Raw genomic sequence first — 25,574 nt, 5'->3', positions numbered from 1 at the left:
AAAAACCAGAAAGGTGGGACATAATTAATCACACTAACATCCACAAAATTGGAGTACCTGAAAAAAAAAAAAAAAAGGAGAAGAGTAAACAATTTCTTAAAAAATGATGCCCAAAAACACAATAAATATGATGGAAAATGTGAATCAATACATCCCCAATTCCAAGTAGAATAAGCACAGGAGCACTATACACAGACTTCAGTGAAATGTTAAAAGCTAATGACAAAAACCTTGAAGCACTAAGCCAAGAAGAATGCATCCAAACAAGGGAACTCCAAAAGACACGACTTATACCTCATCGGAAACAGTGGATGTTATGTAATAGTGGGATGACATATTCAGAAGACTGAAAGAAAAACTATCAATCAAAATCTATACCGAACAAAAACTATTTACCATATTAAGAGCAAAACAGAGATATTCCTATGACCCTTCACAGGAGAAAAGAATTCACTGCTGGAACATCTGCCTTACGGGAAAAACTGAAGGAAGGTTCAGGCTGAAGAAAGTAAACTCAGACTGCAGTGCCAATCCACAGGATATAGCAGAGAGCACCGGGGAAGATAATTAATTTTACGAGGCTGGGTGACTACCCATTTCTCCTCCTTTCTTCTCTGAATAAATATAACAAGCAAGCAGGTAAAACATGTATACAGTTGTCTTGCTAGGTGTGCGGCATAGAGTGAATATAATTCTGGGGAGGGGGGCTGGTACAGGCCCTGAGATGAGAGGATCCAACTACGGCTTAAGCCCAGGAGGGCAGGGTCCTCTAGCAGCACTGCCTCAGGAGGGTGGGTCAACATTCCAATTCTGCCCTCAGGAGAAGGCACAGAGCAGCAGCAGCAGCAGCAGCAGCAGCAGCAGCAGCAGCAGCAGCAGCAGCAGCAGCAGCATGTTCCCTCTGATGGCCTGTTAAAGCCACCTGTCAGGACTCATGGGGTGGGATTTGGAGCAGCAGTGGTGTGGCAGTAGTATTGGCAGGTCACAGGACTGACTTAGGACCCAGGGTAAAGTGCAGAGTAGCAGCCCCTTAGCCCAAGGAATGACAGGTTGGGGCCATGACTTAGGACCCACAGATACAGTGCAGAGCAGCGACACCTCAGCTAGGTAATGGCCAGCCCAAGCCACAATGAAAAACACAGCGTGAGTGCAAAGCAACAGCAGCACAGCCCCGGCCACGGCAGGACAAAGCACTGACCTAGATCCTGGGAGGAGACTAGACAGGAGTGGCTCTAGGGCCATCAATGGCACGGCACTGTGGCAACTCAACCAGGAAAAGCAAGGCAGAGGGCTGATGGGGCCTCAAGGTCAGGTCACCACAGGGACAGCTCCTGCCTCAGAAAGGACATGGCTGCAAGGACCCTGGGCAGCTCTGGCAACTGGACTCAGTGCTGGGGAAGGCTGGGGAAGCCCTCAGCAGCAAAGGCTGAAAGTGTCTACAGCAGTATTAAGCCTTATGGACCTTCTCCTAGTCTCCTTTCTTCCTAAAGCGAAATTCCTCTGAAAGGAGCCCTGCTGCTTCTAAGCTGCTCTGAACTGGAGGAGGGCGTGATGGAGATCCCAACTTTCCTAAGCTTCTCTACATGGCCATCCTTTGTTTCTAAACTCTGTAGGGTACCCGCTGTTAGGTTTGCCGAGGGTAGAACGTGCAAGGCCAAGTTGGGAAAGCGGGAGAGATTTATTAAGGCCTCAGAGGGGGACGGGCTGAGCTCAAGACGGCACCAGCTCTGACTGTGAGGAGGTGCTAGGCTTAAAAACATCTGTGGTGGGAATCAGTGGTTGGAGGTCATGGAGGGAACTTGTGGCAGGAACAGCAAAGAAGGAGGAGGGGAAGGTCAAAGGAGGGGTAGGGGGTTGAGTCTCATGACAGAGGGCAGTCAATCCTTGTAGGTGGTTAATCTATGCAGGCAGTGGTTTTCCGCAGGCCAGTGTTTCCTGATGCCCAACTGGAGCATCCACATTCTGGGAGCGGGTGTAGATTTTGTGCTGGCAGTACCCATGTCCGCAGCAGGGCTCCAAGGTGAAAGCCACATTTGGGGGGTGGGGATCTGTCTCCATTCCCCTGGGAACCAAGCACCTGCTGCTTCTGCATTGTAGCCCAGAGCTTTCCCAAAGTAAATCACATTGGTTCGTAGTGGCTCGTTTATTGTCTTTGTTGTTTCTGTGGGGGATACACGTGTTGGCCCTCACAACACTCCACCGACTCATAGCATCTTTTCTCTCATTACCTGTCAGGAAGAATGCAGACAAGCGAGCCCCTCAATTTCTATTGATTTTACGAAAGACTTATCCCTTGCACAATATAGTTGGTTTGCATGTGCAAGGTCATTGGCGTGTCAAGGGGTAAAGCACAAACAAAACAAAGGTAAACACATTGCCCAAGCATGAAATGGTCTACACTTTGTCCGTTCAGTTGCTTGCCATAGCTGCTGCCAATTCTTATAAATTATTTACTGCAGGTGTGGGTGTTACACTTTAAACAACTCCATGATTGGTGGCTCCTCGGGTATAAACATGAGCAAAAGCAAAAGATACATAATTTCTTAAAAGTAATAGTGGACAAGATGTCACTGAAATGGCTCTCACTTCTGCTGCTGCTACAGCTGACTTGCTACTTTAGCTCTGGCAGGTGTGGAAAGGTGCTGGTGTGGCCAATGGAATATAGTCACTGGATTAATATGAAGATAATTCTGGAGGAACTTGTCACCAGGGGTCATGAGGTGACTGTTCTAAAATCATCAGCTGCCATTCTTGTTGATCCCAACAAATCACCTACTATCAAATTTGAGAGTTTCCCTGCATCTGTAAGTCAAGAGGATTATGAGAATTTCTTCCAGCAGCTTCTCACTGAATGGATACAGGGGGCAAAACATTCATTTTGGATACATATTGCAACAGTGCAAAATATATTTTCAGGACTTTCTGATGTTTCACTGAAGATCTGTAAAGATGCTGTCTTGAACAAGAAACTTATGACAAAACTACAAGAATCAAGGTTTGATGTCATCCTTGCAGATCCCATCTTACCCTGTGCTGAGCTGGTGGCTGAGATACTCAACATACCGCTGGTGTACAGCCTCCGCTTCTCTCCTGGTTATTCAATTGAAAAATTCAGTGGAAAGCTTCCATTCCCACCGTCCTATGTACCTGTTGTTATGTCAGAACTTAGTGATCACATGACATTCACGGAGAGGGTTAAAAATATGTTATATGTAGTTTTTTTGGACTTCTGGTTCCAGACATTTAATGAGAAGAAGTGGAATCAATTTTACAGTGAAGCACTAGGTAGGTCATGATTTTAGTTGGTTTAACATGAAGACCTAAGTTTCCTAATGCATTGGTGGCTGCGTTTATGTAAATATTAAACCCCAGGAATTTGTCTCTTATAAGTGAAGCGATGAAAAATGAAAATATAAAATGATCCATCAATCTTGTAAACACTTTGGAAACATTAAATCATTGGGTAAGATAAACCCTGTGAAGTATTACTAGTTCAGAACATTCCCCAAACTCGTAAGCCACATATTAAAACACTTAGGACTTCTCCAAGCAATTATAAACACATTACTAAAGTTCTACGTTCACTAAAAAGGTCACTCTAAGCCTCATAGAATGTCATAATAAATGATGACAGGTAGACTGAGGACTCACACAGGTGTGTGTAACACAAAAATCTGGGGAGTATTTAGAGATTGTTTCTACTGATGTAGCTCCATTTCTGCATTATATGAGATGAGCTGATATACATTACACAAAGATACATAACTGCTTTATCAAGAACAGACATTTGCAAACATCTCTGGCTACATCATTCCAAGCTCCTTTCCAAAACTTACCTAATGTATGTACCTGAATATATTCTCATTTCATCTAACTTTTGTCGTTGTTGTTTTTCTTTTCTTTCAGGAAGGCCCACTACATTATTTGAGACAATGGGGAAAGCTGACATGTGGCTCATTCGAAACTATTGGGATTTTGAATTTCCTCGCCCACTGCTACCAAATTTTGAATTTATTGGAGGCTTCCATTGCAAACCTGCCAAACCCCTACCTAAGGTAACCTAATTTGGTTTGTTGTGCTTTTTCTACTTTACATTTTCAGTAGGAATAATCCTCCACTCTTTAGTTCGAATGTTTGATTACAGTGAGAGATGTGGCAAGCCGGATAGAATGACCTGCTAATTAGTACCTCACATATTCCTTTCTATACCACCTCAACTCGCTGAATTTCAGTACCTTTACGAAATAAAGGGATCTCTGGGAGACTTTGAGAATATATCAGTTATTACCATCCTCGTTTTTTAACATATAATAAGGCATCAGACATTCATTATAAGAATAAACATAAAATGACTAGCATATACCAGGAGTAGGTGCTGAAAGGCAGAGAAAGAGTGTAGATACATTTTCTACCACCTGGCACTCTACCTGGAAAGACAGAATGCAAGCAAGTCATAAACATCAAGTGAAATGTGTCACGGTAAGAAACACCACACCGCCAAGGAAGCATCCCGCAGGAATCAGAGCAAGTACCTCTGAGGCACTGATAATTAAGGGGAGATCGGAGGGATGTGCAGGAATAAGAAGTGATAGGGCAGGGGTGGGGAAGCCACAGACTAAAAGCAAGCAGAATGTTAATGACAATTCCCAAGAGGTCTAAGGTTAATCTAAACAGGAAGAGGCTGAGCAAGGAGGCAGATGATGCTGGATAGGTAAGTTGAAAACATAATTATAAGAAGTTTGAGGCATCTAGTAAAGGAGTTAGGCGGAAATTTAAAAAGGTAAAGAAAGGGAGAGAAATGATCAGATGTTTTTAAAAATGTAGGATGTAGGCCCTGAATTGGAATGTAAAGGGGCCAGAAGGAAAGGCGTACCTTTTAACAGGCTGTTGGGAGATAGAGGCAATAATGACTGACTACTAGACTGCAATGTTTACAGAGATATAACCACACTCAATTTTATCATAATAGGAGTTACTTCATATTGTTGTTCCTGGGGGGAAATTGGTTAGTACGCATGAAACAGCCAAAATGTCTCCGGCATATGCTCAGTGATCCAGAGGAAATAACAACTACTGCCTTTACTGTTATTTTTTTTGTATTGCAAACTTTCCATAACCCAATCTATGCCAGCCACCTGGACCTAATTCTTAATTTAATCAGAACGGGTTTTCTGGAACCTCAAAAGTATATTCTCCAGCAACGTTCTGGTGATTAGAGCCCATGGGGAGCAAATTTTTCAAGTTTTTTTAATTAAAAAAGGAACTTTATAGAAACAATTCAACAAAACTAATAAATGTTAATTTGGAATAAAAATTATAGTTAATAAAATATAATCTAATACATTTAATTTTTAAAAGTTTTAATGCTAAGAAGCTTTTAAGGTTAGTAATTAGTTGAGAAGATTCTAATACTCCTAATTTTAAATTCTAAATTCTAAAATTCTAAAAGATTCTAAAAGTTTCTTAATTATTTTGGAGGATGAGGCCCTTCACCAGTGCCCTAGCTAAAAAAATACCATTCTTCAACGATAGAAATGTAAGTCTTAACAACTTCTGAGGCCAAATCCAACCTTTCCCCACTTGCACATCAGCATTTAAACCGTGCCTCATTTGAAATTCCAGGGTTCACATCATACAGCATAAAAGACATAGCTTAGTCTATTAGGCCAGGTGTTTTCTGCCTACACCAATCCTATAGCAAACCTCTAAAGCACCCTAAGGAACGTAGGCCCCAAGTTCATAGCGGCCTGACGGTGTGAACACAGAGAAAACATACACTGCACATATTGAAACCATAAATTCTGAACATATATTAAAGAGAAAATAATTTATACCTCTTGAATCTGGAAACTGCCCATAGGTTAAAAAATCCCAAAATTTCTCAAAAATCACCCAAGTTTCTAGGGTGCTAGTCCTCATGAAGGTAAGCAAGAATCTAGTCTGTTCTAAGTTGACACGATCGGTTTTCTGTGTAGTTTAGACATAAATAGGAAGCAAATACTCTTTAGCCAACACTTGGGAGTGACCCCTTAGGAGAGCCTTTTGTCCACTCCTTATTGATGGAAAAATGAAACTGATGTTTCTTTCAAGGAGAAAACTCAGTATCTCTTTTGACTGCAAATTGTTTGGATTCTCTATGGTAGCTCTTACAATATCCAGAGGCTGAGAGAACATTAGTGAAATTTCTGTGCTATCTAGCCCTATTTTTGGAAAGAGCTCACCATTCTCATTTCAGGAAAGTGATACTGTGGGTAGGAGGGGAAGTTAGGAGGAGAGGAAGAAGGACAGAGTGAAAGATGACTAACAGTATAATTGTAACAATTAGTAATAGTAGCTGCTATTACTAAGATGCAACACAAGATTTGAATCTGAGTCAATGACTGGAAAGACTTCATTACGTAAAGAAGCAATTCCTTCGAACTACTAACCTTTCCATTAGTTATTATGTTCTCTCAGAAAATTTCTATACTTCTTAAAGTATTAAGATGTTTGGCAGAATTCATCAAGAATCATAAAAATGCTTACAGCCTTTGACTTCACAGTGTACGCCTATGAAACTATACAGGAAAATAATTGAGATGTGCAAACACGCTATTTTGGACAGTAATTCATAAAAGTCACCCCGGAAGTAATCTACATATCCAAAATTAAGCAATGTTTAAGTAAATTATAGTGTGTACATCACATCATTATAATCATTTTATCAAATACCTATTTATGCTAAATCAGGTATGCGGTTTAGCTGGAAAATAACAGATATAACGAGATCACAGTTGTCTTGCAGGTAACAAAAGAATATCAGTTAGAATTACAATTTTAAAACTATATGTCACGATGTATATTTAGGTGTGGGAGTAGAAGAACGATTCAAATGGAAGCACAATTTCCAGAAGAATGTCCTCAAGGTCCATCCATGTGGTTGAACATGACAGGATTTCTTTCTTTCTCATGGAGGAGTAACATCCAGTGTGTTTTTTTGAGTGTGGGTGTGGATGTGTGTGGGGGTGGGTGGGTGGGTGGGTGTGGGTGTGTGTGTTTAAATCTTCTTATGCATTCATCAGTTGATGGGCCTTTAGGTTATTTCCCTTGGCTATTAGGAATCATGCTGTAATAAACATGGGAGCACAAACAGCTTTTCACTATCCTGTTTTTATTTTCTTTAGGTTCATACCCAGAAGTGGAATAGATGGTCACATAGCAGATCTATTTTTTATTTTTTGTAGAAATGTTCATTTTGTTTTCCATGGAGGCAGAGTCCATTTACCTTCTAAGTGATGATGTACAAGCATTCACTTTTCTCCACATTCTACCAACGGTTTTCTCTTCTTAGTGGTAGACTTCCAACAGGTGCGAGGTGATATTGCAGTTTTGATTTGCCTCTCCCTGATGCTTAGTAATGTCAAGCATCTTTTCACAAACTTGTTAGCCATTTGGATGTTTTCTCTGGACAAATGTCAGTTTTGTTCATTTACTCTTTTCTATGGAATGAATTTTGTTGATGGGTTGAATGAGCTCTCTATATATTTTGGGGTTTAATCCCTCATTCCATATGCAATTTGAAAATGTTTCTCCCATTCTGTACTTTGTTTTCAACTTGTTGACTCCTTTTTTTTTTTTTTTTTTTTTTTTTGCCATGCAGGAGATTTTAAGTTTGATACAGTTCCACTTGTTGACTTTTTTCTTTTGTCATAGTTTTGGTGTCATATCCAAAATAATCATTTTCAAGACCAATGTCAAAGAGATTTCTCCCTATGTTTTCTTTTAGGAGAGTTACAGTATCTGGTCTAATCTGTATATGTCTTTGGTCCATTTTAAGCTAATTTTTAAGAGACATGTAAGATAGAGGCGGCATTACACTTTTTTTGCATGTGTTTATTCAGTTTTCTCAGAGAAGAAGAGACAGACTAACCTCTCCCCATTGGGTGTTCTTGCCTCCCTTGTTGAATAGTGGTTGACTATAAACTCACAATTTTAATCCCGTGACCCTGTGTTCTGTTGCACTGGTCTGTTTGTCTATTTTTAGGCCAGTTCTGTATTGTTTTAAACACTGTATCCTTGCAGTACAATTTGAAACTGGAAGGTGTGAGGCCAGTTCAGCAGCATTTACTCTCTGATCCATGAACACACGATGCCTCTCCATTTATGTCTTTTATTTCTTTCGACAAAGTCTCGGAGTTATCAAGGTTCAGACCTTTCGCTTCATTGGTTAAATACGTCTCTACTTACATTTTTGTTTTTGATGCTGTTATCAATGGGCTATTTCTTCAGATGTTTCATTTCTAGTGTAGGAAAATGCAACTGATTTCTGTGTGTTGATATTATAGCTGGCAGCTCTACTGGATTTGTTGGTTAGCTTAGGATTTGGGTTGAGTCTCTGGAATTTCCAATACAAAAATTCATGCCATCTGTAAAAAAAACTGAGAATTTTACTCTTTCCTTTCTGATTTGGATACTTTTTACCACGTTGCCTTGCCACGTTGTGCTGTTAGGACTTGGAATACTATGTCAAATTAGTGTGCGAGCGAGCGCCCTTGCCATTTTCCTAATCGCAGAAGAAAAAAAAACCTTTCGATTGGTCACTGTTGAGCATCATGTTAGCTTTGGGTTTGTCATGTATGGGTTTTATTATGTTGAGGTATGTTCCTTCTCTACCCTATAAGTTGAGAGTTTTTATCAGGAAAGGATACTGTCTCTTGTCAAATGTTATTTTGCATCTATCGAGATGATCAAGTTATTTTCGGTTTCTTCCTATTAATGCAAGGTCCTATCTGCAATGATTTGGGCATGTTGAACCATCCTTGAATCCTAGGGATAAATCCCACTTGGTCATGGTATACAATCCTTTTCCTATGGTCAGGAATTTTGGCTGGCTAATATTTGGATGAGAGTTTTTGCCTCTGTATTCATCCTGGATAGTGGCTTGTAGGCCTCTTTATTTGTAATGTCTTTATCTATAGCTTATCGAGGTACTATTGGCCTTGTGAAATAAGTTCAGAAATATTTCCTCTCTCCTTGCTAATTTTCTGAAGGACGGACATCAGTTGTTCTTTAAATGTTTCGTCAATGAAGCCATCTGGTTCTGGGGTTTTCTGTATTTGGAGATCTTTAATTACTGGTTTAATATCTTTACAAATTATGACTGCTAGGATTTTCTAGTTCTTCATGATTCAGCCTTGATAGAGTGTGTGTTTCTAGAAACATATCCATTCTTCTTGATTACGTAATTTGTTGGCACATACTCCTACACGACAGTGTCTTGTGGCCCTGAATAGTTCTGTAGTATAAGTTATGCCTCCTCTTTCATTTCTAATTTAACCCATTTGATTCTTTATTTTTTCATGGTTAGTCTAGCTAATGCTTGTAAATTTTATGTTTTTGCACAAAGACTAACAGTGTATGGTATCCGTTTTTGTTTTTGTTTTTGTCTTTTTGCCATTTCTAGGGCTGCTCCCATGGCATATGGAGGTTCCCAGGCTAGGGGTCAAATCGGAGCTGTAGCCACTGGCCTACGCTAGACCCACAGCAACACAGATCTGAGCCGTGTCTGTGACCTACACCACAGCTCACGGCAATACCGGGTCCTTAACCCACTGAGCAAGGCCAGGGATCGAACACGCAACCTCATGGTTTCGAGTCAGATTTGTTACCCACTGCGCCACGATGGGAACTCCTGTATGGCATCCCTTATGTGTGGAATCTAAAAGAAGTCACACCTGTAAAAACAGAGAGGGATATGGTGGCTACTAGAAGCTCAGGCATGGGAGAATAGGAAAGAATTTTTTAAGGGCGCAAACTTGCATCCTACAGTAAATAATTCCTAGAGAGCTAAGTTATCATACAGTGAATATGGACAACAATATTATGTTATAATCATCAATCCTCCTCTGACTAGACTTTAATCATTCCAGCCACAAAAAAAGAAATGATAATTATGTGACATGAATGAGGTACGAACAGTCATGAACATGACAATCCTATTACAATGTATACATGAACAAATCAATACGTTATAAACCTTAAACTGCATGATGTTTGATGCCACATATATTTCATCTCCTTAGAAAAGCATATGAATTTTAAACTAAGGATATCCTTGCACAGAGAGTATGAGTAAATCTTAGTTCATTTTTACAATTGTTCATATTTTGCCTTCTTTTTGGCCATTAGCTCACCATATTTTCATAAAGGTGTCAGAGAATGAGAATAACCAGTTCACATCAGTGACCGATTTTTGAAGAAATGATGTATTACAATAATACGATAGGGATGCATCTTCCATGGCAGAGACGAAGCAGCCTTGGGTAGCAAGCCAATGAGACAAAATACTGAAGGCAGGTAACTTTAACGACCGCTGGAGGTAAACGGGTATGTGTATATTACCTGGAAGTGGTAAGAGGAGTCATGAGAAAACTTCAGTGAACTTAATAATGAACCTGATATCATCAGGGTGAAATTATATTTTTAATAAAACTCTACACATTATAATTTGCAAGACTGAGGTTTCTTTTTTAAATCCTCTTTTACTTTTCTGCGAAAAATCATTTTGAAGGAGTTGCCTCTGTGGTGCAGTGGGCAGGGGTTAAAGGATCCAGCACTGGCACAGCTTTGGCGCAGATCACAGCTATGGCTTGGATTTTATCCCCAGCCCAGACACTTCTATATGCTGCAGATGCGGCCAAAATAATAATAGTAACAATAATAATAATCATCATTTTGAAAAGAACTTTTGTGACAACAATTAGGATGAGAAGCCATACATTTTATGGTGGAAGGGTTGGGTAGTTATTTTCAGAATGATGAATTTAAAGGAGAAAAAAAGAAGAAAGATGGGTGTGTGGTTTTGGAACACATATCCAGGAAAATTCTGCCTGTCCACATTTTTTGTACATAGAGTACATTCACTCCGCAATTGGATATTGTTCTAGCGGATAAAATATAACATTTATATTGGGAAATGCAAAGAAATCACAGGACAAACTAATTCTGAAACAACTCCAGGCAAATAGGGCTTCACCTGGAGCTTCACTTACTCTGAAGTGACCACACAACAGGTGACCAAAACTATGCTATGGAAACCCTGGTATACCTCTCCTGTGGGGTGGTATTCCCTGGGGGGCTCTGTGAGATGGTGATGAAGGGTCCCTTACAACCCGTTACACATCTACGTTCTACTGTGACATCAGTTATGCGATGTATCTCAGGGCAAAAGCTGTCATATGTAAACAAACCCAGCAATATGGTCATTCAAATATTTAACCACACAGTGTATCTCTGGATGATAAAAAGGACCCAGGAACGTTTCCAAAGTCAAACACCAGACTCCTCAATCCAGTGATTAGTAAGAGAGAGAGAATTTGGGAAATCGTGACAAAGTTTAAAGTAAGGTATAAGGACTATAGAGCTGAGAGAAGGATAGATATCAAGTCGTTCAAATCACAAATATTTCTTCGTTCTTAGGGTCAGGGAAATGGAATACTGATGACTAGTCTAAAATAATTCTCCAGAAAGTCTGTCTAGAATAAACAAATGATTCAGTAGAATTATAGTAATAATTAAGGGTAACTTAAATCCTGCTATGTGCCTGCCTTCCAAGAATCTGTGTTAACTATTAACATTATTGATGAAGAGTCTGAGGACAATATTGTTGAATAGCATCTCTTCCTCACTACTGTGTACTGGCTTGATTTCATTTCTTGCTTACACACACAACCCACACACACATTTGCACAAATACCCGTAATGCAACAAACTGACTTCATATCCCACATCTCCTTCCCAGGAACCTCAGGAGAGAGGCCTTGGAGGAAAAAAAAAAAAGTAAGAAAGAAAGAAAATATGGAGCTTCCTCGAAAAATTGAAAATAGAATTAATAGATAGTTCACCAATTCCTCTTTGGGGTACATACTCACAAAAGTTGAAGGTAGGATCCCAAAGAGATTTGGCAAACCATGGTCATGAAAGCACTAGTCATTAAATCCAAGAGGTTGAGGCAACCCAACTGTCAATCAACAGGTAAAGCACAAACCACAATGTATTATCTACAATCAATGAAATATTACTCAGCCTAGGAGTTCCCATGGTGGCTCAGCGGTAATAAACCCAACTAGTATCCATGAGGATGTGGGTTCAACCCCTGGTCTCGCTCAGTGGGTGAAAGATCTGGCATTGCGGTGAGCTATGGTGTAAGTGGCAGACACGGCTTGGAGCCTGGGTTGCTGTGGCTATGCTGTAGGCTGGCAGCCATAGCTCCAATACCACCCCTATCCTGGGAACTTCCATATGCCACCGATGAGGCCCTAAAAATAAGACAAAAAAAAAGAAAAAGAAATATTACTCAGCCTTTAAAAGTCAATTTTGACACAACACAACATTCACAATTTTTTTGACAGTTGGCAACGTTCTTTCTTTCTTTTGGAATTCACATTTGATTTTATTGGAATCGAATTGACTTACAAAGTTGTGTTAGGTTCAGGTATACAGCACAGTAAATCAGTTACACATCCTGTTACATGTACACATACTCATTTCTTTTCAGATTATTTTCTCATATTGGTTATTACACAGTATCCAGTAGATTTCCGTGCGCTATACGGTAGAGCCGAGTTAGCTCTTTTACATCTGATTGTGTGTATATGTCAATCCCCATCCCCTAATTTAATCTGCCTATGTTTCACCTCTGGTAACCTTAAGTTTGGTTTTCAAATCTTTGATTCTGTTTCTGATTTGTACGTGCTTTTGTATCACTTGCATTAGAGTTCACTTATCAGTGATCGCATATGACGTATTTTCTCCTCCTTACTTCACTTAGCATGATAATTTCCGGGTCCATCCATGTTGCCGGAAATGGCATTATTTCACTCCTTTTTATGGCTGAGTCAGAGTCCACTGCATACATGTACCACATCTGTTTCATCCAGTCCTCTGCTGACGGACATTTAAGTTACTTCCATGTTTTGTCTACTGTAAATATTGCTGCAGTGACCGTTGGGATACATTTATCTTTTCAAATTATGATTTTCTCTGGATATATGCCCAGGAGTCAGATCACAAGATAATATGGTAGTCCTATATTATTTTTGTAGGGAACCTCCATACTGTTCTCCATAGAGGCTGCACCCACTTACATTCCCACCAACAGTGTAAGGGGGGGGTCCCTTTTCTCCACAAACTCTCCAGCCTTTGCTGTATAGAGATTTTTGATGACGGCCATTCTGACTAGGTGATTACCTGGCTGTAGTTTTGAGTGCATACCTCTAGCTATTAGCCGCACTGGACACCCTGTCACGTGTCTGAGGGCTATCTGTATGTCTTCTTTGGAGACACGTCTGTTTAGATTTTCTGCCCATTTTTTGACTATTTTTTGATATTGAACTGCATGAGTTGTTTGTATATTTTAGAAAATAATCCCTTGTTGTTCGCTTTGCAAATACTTCCTCCCATTCTGCAGCTTGTCTTTTAATTTTATTCATGGATTCCTTTGCTGCGAAAAAGCATTTAAGTTTATAGAGGTATGATTTGTCGATTTTCGTTTTTGTTGTCATCACTCTAAGAGGTGGATCCAAAAAATATTGCTGCAGTTTATGTCATAGTGTTTTGCCTATGTTTTCCTTGAAGGGTTTTAGAGTATCCGGTCTTACATTTAGATTTTTAATCCTTTTAGAGTTTATTTTTGTGTGTAGTGTTAGAGTGTGTTCTAATTTCATTCTTCTGCATGTAGCTGTCTAATTTCACTCTTCTGCATGTAGCTGTTCAGTAAGCACCACTTATTGAAGAGACTGTTTTTTTCTCCATTGTATATTCCTGCCTCCTTTAGATCAGTTGACCACAAGTGCATGGATTTATTTCTGGACTTTCTATGATGTTGCATTGACATATATTTCTGTTTTTGTGCCAGAACCAGACTCTTCTGATGACTGTAGCTTTGTAGTGTAGTCAGAGGCGAGGGAGACTGATGCCTCCAGCTTTGTTTTTTTCCTCAAGATTGCTTTGGCTATTTGGGGTCTTTTGTGTTTCCATACAAATTTTCAAGTTTTTTGATCCATTTCTGGGAAAATGCTAATGGTTTTTTAATAGGGATTGTCCTGAATATGTAGACGACCTTGGGTAGTATAGTAATTTTAACAATATTGATTCTTCCAATCAAAGAACATAGCATATGTTTCCATCTGTTTGTGTAATCTTCGGTTTCCTTCATCAATGCCTTACAGTTTTTGCAGTACAGGTCTTTTGCCCCTTTATGTAGGTTAGGTACTTTCTTCTCTTTGAGGCAATGGTGAATGGGATTGTGTTTTTCAGATTTCCCTTTCTGATATTTTGTAGTTAGTGTATGAGATTTCTGCGTATTAATTTTGAGTCCTGCACCTTTGCCAAATTTATTGATTATCTTTAGCAGTTTTCTGGTAGCATCTTTAGGAGGTTCTATGTATAGTATCATGTCATCTGCAAACAGTGATAGGTATATGTCTTTTCCGTTCTTCGCTACTTTTATTTCTTTTTCTTCTCCAGTTGCTGTAGCTAGGACTGCCAAAACTATGTTGAAGAAAATTGGTGAGAATGGACCTCCATGTCCTTTTCCTGACCTTAGCAGAAGCAGTTTCAGCATTTCAACATTGAGAATGATGTGGGCTGTGGGTTTGTTGTGTATGGCCTTTATTATACTGAGTTAGGATCCCTCGTTGCCCACTTTCTGGAGGGTCAACAAATGAGTGGGGTTGAATTTTGTCAAAATCTTTTTCAGCATCTTTTGGAATGACCATATGGTTTTTAGCCTTCTGTTTGTTGATGTGGTGTATAACATTGACTGACTTGTGTATATTAAAAAATCCTTGCATCCATGGTATAAAAGCCACTTGATCATGGTGCATGATCCAGTTATTGTACTGGTGGATTCCAGATAGTAACATTTTCTTGAGTATTTTTACATCTATGTCCAACAATGATATTGGCCTGTAGTCTTTTTATTTTATTGTATTTTTTTGGAGGGGTGCTTTTTTGGTGAGGTGTTTTGGTCTGATTTTGGAATCAGGATGAGGGTGGCTTCATAGAATGCACAGGCAAGTTCCTCAGCAAATCTTTGAAAGAATTTCAGAAATAGAGGTGTTAACTCTTCTCTAAATGTTTGATAGAATTTGCCTGCAAGGACATTTGATCCTGGATTTTTGTTTTTTTGGATGTTTTAAATGATATAATTGATTTCGGTACTAGTGACTGACTTATTTCTGTCTGTTTTCCGTTTCTTCCTGATGCGGTCTTAGAAGATTTTACCCTAGTAAAAATCTTAGTGTCCATTTCTTCTAGGTTACATCTGTTGTTGGAATAGAGGTGGGTGTAGGAGTCTGTTATGATCCTTGCATTTCTGTGGTGTCAGCTGTAATTTCTCCTTTTTCTTTGCTAAGTTTATTGCTTTGAGCACGCTCCCATCTTTTCTTGATGAGTCTAGTTGAAGCCTAATCAATTTTGTTTCTCTTTTCAAAAACCAGGGTTTTTTTCATGTCTTTGTCTTTTTAGGGCTGCACCCGCGGCATATGGAGGTTCCAAGAAGAGGGGTCCGGTTGGAGCTATAGCTGCCAGCCTACACCACAGCCACAGCAATGGGGGATCCGAGTTGCAGCTGCAACCTACACCACTGCTCACTGCAATGCCAGGTCCTTAACCCACTGAGCAAGGCCAATGATCAGATTTGCATCCTAATAGATACCAGTCAGATTCATTAACCCATGATGGGAAAACCGTTTTTATTTTATCTTATTGTTTTGTCTTTGGTCTCAGAAGCCAGCCTTTTGCTTCATTGATCTTTTCTCTTCTTTTCCCCATCTCTATCTCATGTATTTCTGCTCTGGTCTCTATGTTTTCTTTCCTCTCTAACTCTTGAGTTTTGTTTGTTCTTCCTTACCCAGATGCCATAGAGGTCAAGTTAGGGTTGTTTATTTGGGGGTTTTCTTATTTTCTTTTTTTTTCCCACTGTACAGCAAGGGGGTCAGGTTATGCTTACATGTATACATTCCAATTACATTTTTTCCCCACCCTTTGTTCTGTTGCAACATGAGTATCTAGACAAAGTTCTCAATGCTACTCAGCAGGATCTCCTTGGAAATCTATTCTAAGTTGTGTCTGATCAGCCCAAGCTCCCGATCTCTCCCACTCCCTCCCTCACCCATCAGGCAGCCACAAGTCTTTTCTCCAAGTCCATGATTTTCTTTTCTGAGGAGATGTTCATTTGTGCTGGATATTAGATTCCAGTTATAAGTGACATCATATGGTATTTATCTTTGTCTTTCTGGCTCATTTCACTCAGGATGAGATTCTCTAGTTCCATCCATGTTGCTGCAAATGGCATTATGTCATTCTGTTTTATGGCCGAGTAGTATTCCATTGTGTATATATACCACCTCTTCCGAATCCAATCATCTGTCGATGGACATTTGGGTTGTTTCCATGTCCTGGCTATTGTGAATAGTGCTGCAATGAACATGCAGGTGCATGTGTCTCTTTTAAGGAGAGTTTTGTCCGGATAGATGCCCAAGAGTGGGATTGCAGGGTCATATGGAAGTTCTATGTATAGATTTCTAAGGTATCTCCAAACTGTTCTCCATAGTGGCTGTACCAGCTTACATTCCCACCAACAGTGCAGGAGGGTTCCCTTTTCTCCACAGCCCCTCCAGCACTTGTTATTTGTGGACTTATTAAGGATGGCCATCCTGACTGGTGTGAGGTGGTATCTCATGGTAGTTTTGATTTGCATTTCTCTTATAATCAGCGATGTTGAGCATTTTTTCACGTGTTTGCTGGCCATCTGTATATCTTCCTTGGAGAAATGTCTATTCAGGTCTTTGGCCCATTTTTCCATTGGGTGATTGGCTTTTTTGCTGTTGGGTTGTATAAGTTGCTTATATATTCTAGAGATTAAGCCCTTGTCTGTGGCATCATGTGAAAGTATTTTCTCCCATTCTGAAAGTTGTCTTTTTGTTTTCTTTTGGGTTTCCTTTGCTGTGCAAAAGCTTTTCAGTTTGATGAGGTCCCATGGGTTTATTTTTGCTCTAATTTCTATTGCTTTGGGAGACTGACCTGAGAAAATACTCATGATGTTGATGTCAGAGAGTGTTTTGCCTATGTTTTCTTCTAGGAGTTTGATGGTGTCCTGTCGTATATTTAAGTCTTTCAGCCATTTTGAGTGTATTTTTGTGCATGGTGTGAGGGTGTGTTCTAGTTTCATTGCTTTGCATGGAGCTGTCCAGGTTTGCCAGCAATGTTTGCTGAATAGACTCTCTTTTTCCCATTTTATGTTCTTGCCTCCCTTGTCAAAGATTAATTGACCATAGGTGTCAGGGATTATTTCTGGGTTCTCTATTCTGTTCCATTGGTCTGTCTGTCTGTTTTGATACCAGTACCACACTGTTTTGATGACTGTGGCTTTGTAGTATTTCCTGAAGTCTGGGAGAGAATGCCTCCTGCTTGGTTTTTGTTTCTCAGGATTGCTTTGGCGATTCTGGGTCTTTTGTGGTTCCATAGGGTTTTCTTATTTTCTGAAATAGGACTCTATCACCAAACAATCCCTCTTGGAACTGCTTTTGCTGTGTTTTGGACTGTGCTATCTTCATTGCCATTTGCTGACACTTGACACAACATGGGTGAACCTTACACTAAATGAAATAAGCCTGTCACAGACATATCAATACTGTACCATTCAACTATAAGGAAGTATCCAGGTGAGGCATTTCTGTAGAAATACGGAGTAGAACAGAGTAGAGTAAGGAGAAGGTTGCCAGGGCCTGGGAAAAGAGAATGATGGAGTTTTCGATGGAAATAGATTTCCAGCGTTGCCAAATGAAAAACTTCTAAAGATTGGGTGCATAATATGAATGTACTTGCACCTACTGAACTATGCACTTAGGAATGATCAAGATGGTAAATTTTATGTGTATTTTACTATTTTTTTAAAGCCATCACGCTAATAATTTCTGATGCTACCAGATTTTCTCTCTTTTGTTGTTTGTAGCAATCCTTCCAATAATCTCGACCATGTTGTGACTCTTCTGTGATGCAGCAAATTCTTCTCTTACAGGAAATGGAAGAGTTTGTCCAGAGTGCTGGAGAACATGGTATTGTGCTCTTTACTCTGGGGTCAATGATCAGTAACATGACAGAAGAAAGAGCCAATACAATTGCATCAGCCTTTGCCCAGATTCCCCAAAAGGTAGATGAAGGAATACAATTGTGGACAACTATTTTATGAGACTGTTAAATTCTGTGAAAGACCTGATTAGACATTTCCTGCAAGAAAGGCAAACCATCATGATAGGTCCACCTTATCTCAGATATATTGGACAAGCAAAATATACATGGCAGCTGCTGCATTTGTAGACAGAGTATATTTGACTGACAGTAATTTTGGTTTAACATTGTAATCCCCCCCAAAAAAAGTTATTTAACAGCAACCTTGTGAAATTTGGTATTATAATGATATCATGGACAGGAAAAGAAATACCAAATTTTGCCTAGTCATTTGCTCCTTTACCCAGAAGGACTCCTGAGGACATGGTTCACATAGAGATGTTCTCAGGAGTTAAATTTTAACAGTAAGTGTAATAGCACAGTAATGTTAAGCAATATTGGCAAAAGTCTGGAATATGACATGCAGTTCATACTTGTCAGATAATCCCGGACCCTACTGAACTCCTCTAAATGTTGACACACACCCATTCTGTGTACTCTTCAAGGTGCTGTTCAGAGAAAGAGTAGCCAGGGTTCATCAGGCTGCTTCCAGCTACCCCCATAGTCACAGTGATTTAGACAAAGAGAAACATCAGCCTCCCCTACTGGACTGGGTCCTGCCAATGTCTGAAGCAGGAAGATAAAAGATGAAGATGGGGGGTTGCCCTTTAAAGTGAACCCTGTGCATTGTAAAGTCTGGCCCTTAATGAACTCTGCTTCTAACCTATTTGAAGATTACCCCTCCTCACTGAGGAAGGAGGAGGGACTATACCAAGGGGTCAAGCATGAGGAAGACGGGCATGGAAAAAGCGCAGCTGCCTCTTTCTCCATAAAATAGAGCAGAAAACTATTTTCTAACATGTAATATACACTTGGTGTCTTTGGATATTTGGATATTCCTTTTCAGTTTACTATCTGATATCCTAGTATTCTCCTAGCCAGGTACGCTAATTGTTGGCTGGGAACTTAAAGGATGTTCTATTCACAGTGCAAATAGGGGTTAAGCACTAATAAATTATAATTCAATTTATGAAAATTGCATAGGAATTTCAAGATTAGTAACTTCTTTTGGTACTGTGCATAGAAACCACATCTTGACCAACGCGGTCAATGCCTTGTGCTTCATTGTTAAACTGCTCAGAGTCCAGTGAATACATTTTTGCATCATAGTTCTGCAACTTTTTCAACAGACTTAGTTTTACTTACAAACTACCAACAAACTCCCCGTCTCTAAATTTAATGAATTTCTAAACTTTTTAATAATGGCAATACTCTGGGTTCATATCAGAAATTACCAATTGTCATTGTTCTTGGAATTAGTGCTTATCGATTTATAATCTAAAATTCCTTATGCTTCCTAAGCAGTACTAATTAACTTATTAGTAATAAATTATAAATAAGCAAAAACATTTATTTCTCCTAACAGCCTAAGGACTTCCATTTCCCTATACATGTCAATTACGAGGTGTAAAACTCTCCTAAAATAACTCAAGGTATAAGTGAACATAAGGAGCAGTCAAAAAGAAATACACAAGTGAATACCAAATTTGAAAATCAAAGCTTGTGTATGAAATAAAAAAAAAATAATGTGTAGGTGACTAGTAATTTGACACTATTTTTTTTTTCAATAGAATTAGAGCACCTAACATTTTCTTAAATATTTGAATTGTCATTGAATCTCAATTGCCTATGGCATCATGTGTGAGAGGTCACGATTACAGTCCATACCTGACTGAATATAATCATAACTGTGTAAATGTGAGCTGAGGTCAGAGCATTCGTAGTTACTGTCACTGAAGAGCGTGTGGCCTCATTTCCTTAGCTGTCATATGGAGAGCATTTAACTAGATGTCTTTGAATCTCTATAGAACTCTACTGCTATAACTCTGAAGTTGATTCATGGAATCAAGGATTTCTTTACCCTGACAGGTTCTGTGGAAATACGAAGGCAAGAAACCTGATACCTTAGGACCCAATACTCGGCTGTATAAGTGGATCCCCCAAAATGACCTTCTTGGTAAGACTTGGGAGAACAAATACTGAAAACATGAGTAACAGCTGAGCAGAATGTTAATACTTCTACAGGAATATCTATCATTCTCCTAGCATTTATTATTGAAACTAATTTTCAGAAAGAAAACTTTGGTCCTTTATTTTTATTTCCAGCCTCTGAGGACAAGAGGAGCGACTACAATAGAGATGGCATTTTGTTAAAGCAGGTCACATTTCTCATGGCCAGAATCGAAGTAGATTTATTTTGACTGTAACTGCTTCTCACAGTGAAATTAGAAAGAACGTTGTGGATTGTCTTTCTCTCGCTGAATTCTTTCCTTGCAGCAGTCTTTCCCCCTCTCTAGAGGTATTTGAAATGCCACAGAAAACCAAGCCCTCCTTCATTACCAGGGACTCTCCATTTTCTACAGGAAAAAATCCAAAATTGTTTCATGAGCTGATTCCAGATTTCATGATACAGTGTAGCTTTTCTTTCCTCTGGTTCCAGTGCCACTACCTTTATGCTTTTCCTGTTACCCTGATGCCCTTCCCATCAGATTCAGTGACCTCCTACTTCTTGGAGAGCGGGTATTTCCGGCATTGTCTCCCCCCTGGGTTACACACATGCTCTCTTTGACCCAGGAGGTTCTTTCAAGGAAGTCCTGCTCACAGGACAATCTTGGACTCATCTGTGAAATGCAAGTGACACAGCACTGCTTTCATGAAGTCTTCACTGACCTCTCCAGCAGACCAAGGGGTTTCTTGCTCTGAGTTCTGAAAGCACTTGAAATGCCATTTCCTGTATATAATCATCTGTTATCTAGAAGACACTGCTGCTTTCAGTGCCTTCTAATGTGCACAGGATCATTTTGTTTTAAGACGTAAAATTAATTCCTTTCCTGAAATTCACTCAATCCTAGGTCATCCCCAAACCAAAGCTTTCATAACTCATGGTGGCGCCAATGGCATTTTTGAGGCCATCTACCATGGGGTCCCTATGGTGGGCATTCCTCTGTTTGCTGATCAGCCTGATAACATCGCTCACATGACAGCCAAGGGAGCAGCTGTAAGATTGGACTTGGACACAATGTCAAGAACAGATCTGGTCAATGCCTTGAAGCAAGTCATTAACAACCCTTTGTGAGTATAGTTTGTTTTTTTTTTACTTGATGCTGTTTCTAGAGAGGTTCCCAGATGAAGGCTAGTGGGTCAGCAATGAGTCTTGACACAAACACAATGAGGAGTAAGCTTTGCTCAATGCTTTGAAACAGTCATCAGTAACCTACTGGGTCACATTAAGGTTTTTTTCCCCTGCTTTTAGGGGGAACTTTTGTCAGAGGATGTAAGGATGGTGGGAAAATTTTGAAAGCACTAATCATTCGCATGAGAACAATCACTGAGGTAGGAGCAGAAGAATTAAGAAGAAGCATTTAGAACCAGGTTCAACTGGGAAATCATGTATATTATAAAGGCAGTCATTTGCAGACTTGTGACTTTTTTTTCGGCACATGGACTCATTTAATGTTTAAACCTCTTCCAAGATGGTTTGTTGTTAGTAAACCACCATGACGTAATCAATCTCAAATTGCCATTACAATTAACACTTCCCAAAGTTTCTATGCTAACATTTTGAACCCATTACTGAGAACAGGTAACACCTAGAACTTTCTAATGTACCCCAATACAATAAGACAGATACTACCTATCAATGTAGTTATAGTCTTAGTTCTTTTGCTTGGGCTTGCATTTGTCTTATTTGGAAGAATTATAAAATAAAAAAGCATTTGATTTGGACAAGACATTGGTACATTACTACATAAAAGCCCAATTTTCAGAAACGCAAGTCATTCGGCTTCCAAATTATTTCATGACTTATATTAATTTCTCGAATACTATAAATATTGTAACAATGACATATACATGTATGTGTATATATAAATATGAATATCTCCTGTGTTTCACAATGATTTTGGAAAATACACATTTGGAGAATATATTGGTAATAATACACTGTGGACATTTGTGCTTTAAAGCAGTGTTGTTAAATTTTAATTTTAGCACAACGATTATCCGAAGAGAGCAGCGTAAGAAGTACATATTTCTTCTTCTTGTTTTTTACGTATATATCATTTTGGTGATTTTATGTAAAAATACATCTCTAGTATCATTATAGATTTTGATTTTTTTAAGAGTGTGAAGGTAGTATCCAAAATGAAGATAATTTTTACCTAGTTTATACTGACTGGTTACAATATGTTATATATCGTACTAAGTCCTGAGCTCACATTCCCTTACTACTTCCTTACAGACTTTTCCACTGTATTACAAACACTTCCTGATTACCACCCTCCACTCAGAGCCCCAGGGCTCCCTCTGTGTTTCCACAGAACAGGACAGAACTGACCTCCATCCTTATTGCTCCTTTCCCATGCCATAGCACCTTGGGATTTCCGGTTTGTGAGCCCTATCTCTCGAGGCCTCCTCCTTCCGTGCCTTTTGATCCATAATGACTTTAACAGAGTGGGAACAAATGTAACTGCAATGCCAAATAAGTCAAATGTTGAGCACACTCTATTCTAAATTAGCTACCACGAAAACCAATATCAATACTAGCAAGCATTCACTGAGAGTCTACTGTGGGCTAGGAACACTTCTACAAATCAATATATTGTTCCTCCCAATAATCAGATAGGAGGCTATTCCTAACCATTCCATCTGATACTCAAAAACTGAGGAACAGACAGAGGCAGGCAACAAAGTAAGCGTCAGAGTCAGGATTCAAACCAAGGCAATCCACTTCCACCCTTTTAACCACTACTTTCCTAATACTAGGTCAACACCAGCTCCTGAGCAACCCTGCCTAGACTGGCCTCTGAACACCATCATGGATTTATGCATATCCCTGGATTATGACAGTATTTTAAAACTTGTCCACTGGGTCTATTAACAATGCCCTACTGGGGAAATCAAAGTTTGAACTTTCAAAGCACATAGTTACTGCACTTCCTTTCTTTCTGTTTTCCTTTTTTTTTTTTTTTTTTTTTTTTTTTTTTTTTTTTGCTGTTGCAACTTAAGTTCTTCCACTCCTTATACTACAACTACTTCTCCTCTCTTTTCTTCATAGGTGGAAATCCTACTCATGTAACAAACTGTAGCCCATAAGCTAAGGTCTCTATAGTCATCTCTGAAAAATAATCTGTCTTTCTTCCCCACTGTGCGACACTCCTTTTTACCATTGGCATGAAAACGTCACATTTACCCTTCCTAGTTCATTCTCTACATTGATTCTGCTTCTTTGTCCTTCAGCTACAAAGAAAATGTGATGTGGTTATCAACCATTCAACATGACCAGCCTGTAAAGCCCCTGGACCGGGCGGTCTTCTGGATCGAGTTTGTCATGCGCCACAAAGGAGCCAAGCACCTGCGGCCAGCAGCCCACGACCTCACCTGGTACCAGTACCACTCTCTGGATGTCATTGGGTTCCTGCTGGCCTGTGTGGCAATGGCTGCATTTGCCCTCACAAGGGGTTGTCTGTTTTGTTGCCGGAAGTTGGCTAATGCAAGAAAGAAAGCAAAAAGGCAGTAGCTGTGTCTGAGGCCAGAAGCGGGTATGGCCCAGTAGATAGAACTCTTCCGTTTATTCCAGCAGGAAGGAGGTATGACAAGGTTCCCATCCTCCTGTGACAAAATGACTTCTCATAATTTAACATCTCAGGGCAAGACTTATGCACCAGGGACTTTCTGCCTGTTTCAGAGTTAGACCTAGGTCATGCCAAGAGGACACCTAGTGAAAAAATCCATCAAAATAGAATTACATGGGTATACATTGAAGGTTATTATTTTAATTCAATAGTTATATCAAAAGACATGATTGAATTTAACTGTGGTTCACATGGGGTGCATAGACATAAGAACAATAACAAGTACACCCAGAGTATCCACATGTTGTCGATATTCAGAATAATTAAATTTATTTTGGAGAAGAATTTTACAGTTTTAACTTGCCAGAGAATGTGTGCAATAATTGGAATTATGTAAGAAGAATTACCCTTTCATTTTTTTGTGAGACTCCTAAAACTTCTTGGTGTTTCCTCTGCATCCAGCCTCAGCATCACTTCCTGTCTAAAACCCTGGCAAGCCAGTTACCGTCATCCACTTTAACGTATTTCCCTGGGAAATTTTGGAGAATTCAAAATATAGGAACTGCTATTAAAAAAAATAGATCTATGTGTGAAAATCTTTGAATTCATACCCTAATTCTCATTTTCTTATTATCTTTAAAAATATTCACCTGATGACTTCCACTCCCATATTCAGCCTCTGGTAGTTGACTTAAGTTCTCCACTGCATATTAACATACTAAATAACCTGTACTCCAAAGGGACTTATTTTTCATTTTCTACAAATGTACCTGGATCTGTCGATCTATATCAGTTAATTACTTGCAGATATGTTGTGAAATAAAATGTATTTGTTGAACAAAGAGTGAATTAATGATTTTTTTGGTTTTTCCATTTTTAGGGCTGCACCCTTGGCACATGGACGATCCCGGGCTAGGGGTCGAATTGGAGGTCAGCTGCCAGCCTGCACTATGGCTCACAGCAATGCCAGAATGCCAGCGACTGATCGATCCCATGTCTTCACGGATCCTAGCTGGGTTCATTAACCACTGAGCCATGACGGGAGCTCCCAGACACATTTTTAAAGAAACATAGAACCAATACAAGGCCACGGCAGATAAAATTTGTTCAATCACATATACGGGCTTAAATAATTGTCTCAAATCTATCCTGCACCACGTGTGACAGAAAAAGATGTGGTAGTCTTCACCCAGCGAGGATTACTACAGATCTCAAACAAAAAAATCAGTCTCATATGAAAGTAAATGAAGGAGAGGGACAGGAAATTCACAGATGTGAATTGGCCAATGACATATAAAAGGTGACAAACCTCACTCATGCTCTGGGCAATGGAAATTGAGCTAATAAATTATTTCCCTTCGGATGATTTGCCAAACAAATAATCTGGCATGGCTATTTTTCTCAAAGTATAACGTGGAAAAAACACTTTTCAACAAAATGTGAACATGTGATTTGAGAGTGTAATTCTACATCTAGGAATGTGTCATGTAGAAAGAACTGCACATGTTCTCAGTTATATTCTGAAGATTCCCCCTAGCACTTCAATGGCCGTCAGTATATGAACGTACAGCACAGGCATGGGCTACATACCACCATGGGAGAGAATGGAGAGATGTGAGCAATACAGTTGAATGCTCTCCACGTCACATTAAATAATCGGTAAAGAAGAACAGGTTCCACAGTTACCAAAAACAAGTACTTGGAAATCAATTTAAATATATGTGATTTGTA

General features: G+C 39.5%; 1 protein-coding gene across 2 annotated transcripts; it reads left to right on the top strand.

Annotated features, from left to right (window-relative positions):
• Nucleotides 1-2,537: 2,537 nt before the first annotated feature.
• Nucleotides 2,538-24,685, top strand: LOC110262023 (UDP-glucuronosyltransferase 2B31-like). Of its 2 annotated transcripts, XM_084972417.1 has the most exons (6): nucleotides 2,538-3,285; nucleotides 3,907-4,055; nucleotides 18,062-18,193; nucleotides 20,140-20,227; nucleotides 21,123-21,342; nucleotides 23,509-24,685. In XM_084972417.1, exons 1-6 carry the CDS (start codon nucleotides 2,565-2,567, stop codon nucleotides 23,786-23,788), a joined length of 1,590 nt encoding a protein of 529 aa, XP_084828543.1. In that variant the 5' UTR covers nucleotides 2,538-2,564; the 3' UTR covers nucleotides 23,789-24,685. The 2 variants fall into 2 exon arrangements, with proteins under 2 accessions (XP_084828543.1, XP_084828544.1); XM_084972418.1 differs by lacking the exons at nucleotides 18,062-18,193; nucleotides 20,140-20,227; nucleotides 21,123-21,342; nucleotides 23,509-24,685 and adding an exon at nucleotides 6,847-6,986.
• The last annotated feature ends 889 nt before the right edge of the window (nucleotides 24,686-25,574 follow it).

This window comes from Sus scrofa, chromosome 8 (assembly GCF_054392235.1).
Source record: "Sus scrofa isolate SSC_HxYL_T2T_F1_AM1 chromosome 8, Sscrofa_HxYL_maternal_Yorkshire_Landrace_v2.0, whole genome shotgun sequence".
Lineage (NCBI taxonomy): Eukaryota > Metazoa > Chordata > Mammalia > Artiodactyla > Suidae > Sus > Sus scrofa.
The sequence above is the reverse complement of the archived record's forward strand: the minus strand, read 5'-3'. Positions and strand labels throughout refer to the sequence as shown.

What these genes read in the sequence shown, in the direction of transcription:
- LOC110262023 (XM_084972417.1), top strand. Translation starts at nt 2,565, where the DNA reads ATGTCACTGAAATGGCTCTCACTTCTGCTGCTGCTACAGCTGACTTGC. An exon ending in CTGCCAAACCCCTACCTAAG is followed by an intron (nt 4,056 to 18,061) that starts GTAACCTAATTT and finishes CTTCTCTTACAG; the next exon opens with GAAATGGAAGAGTTTGTCCA. An exon ending in CCCCCAAAATGACCTTCTTG is followed by an intron (nt 20,228 to 21,122) that starts GTAAGACTTGGG and finishes ACTCAATCCTAG; the next exon opens with GTCATCCCCAAACCAAAGCT.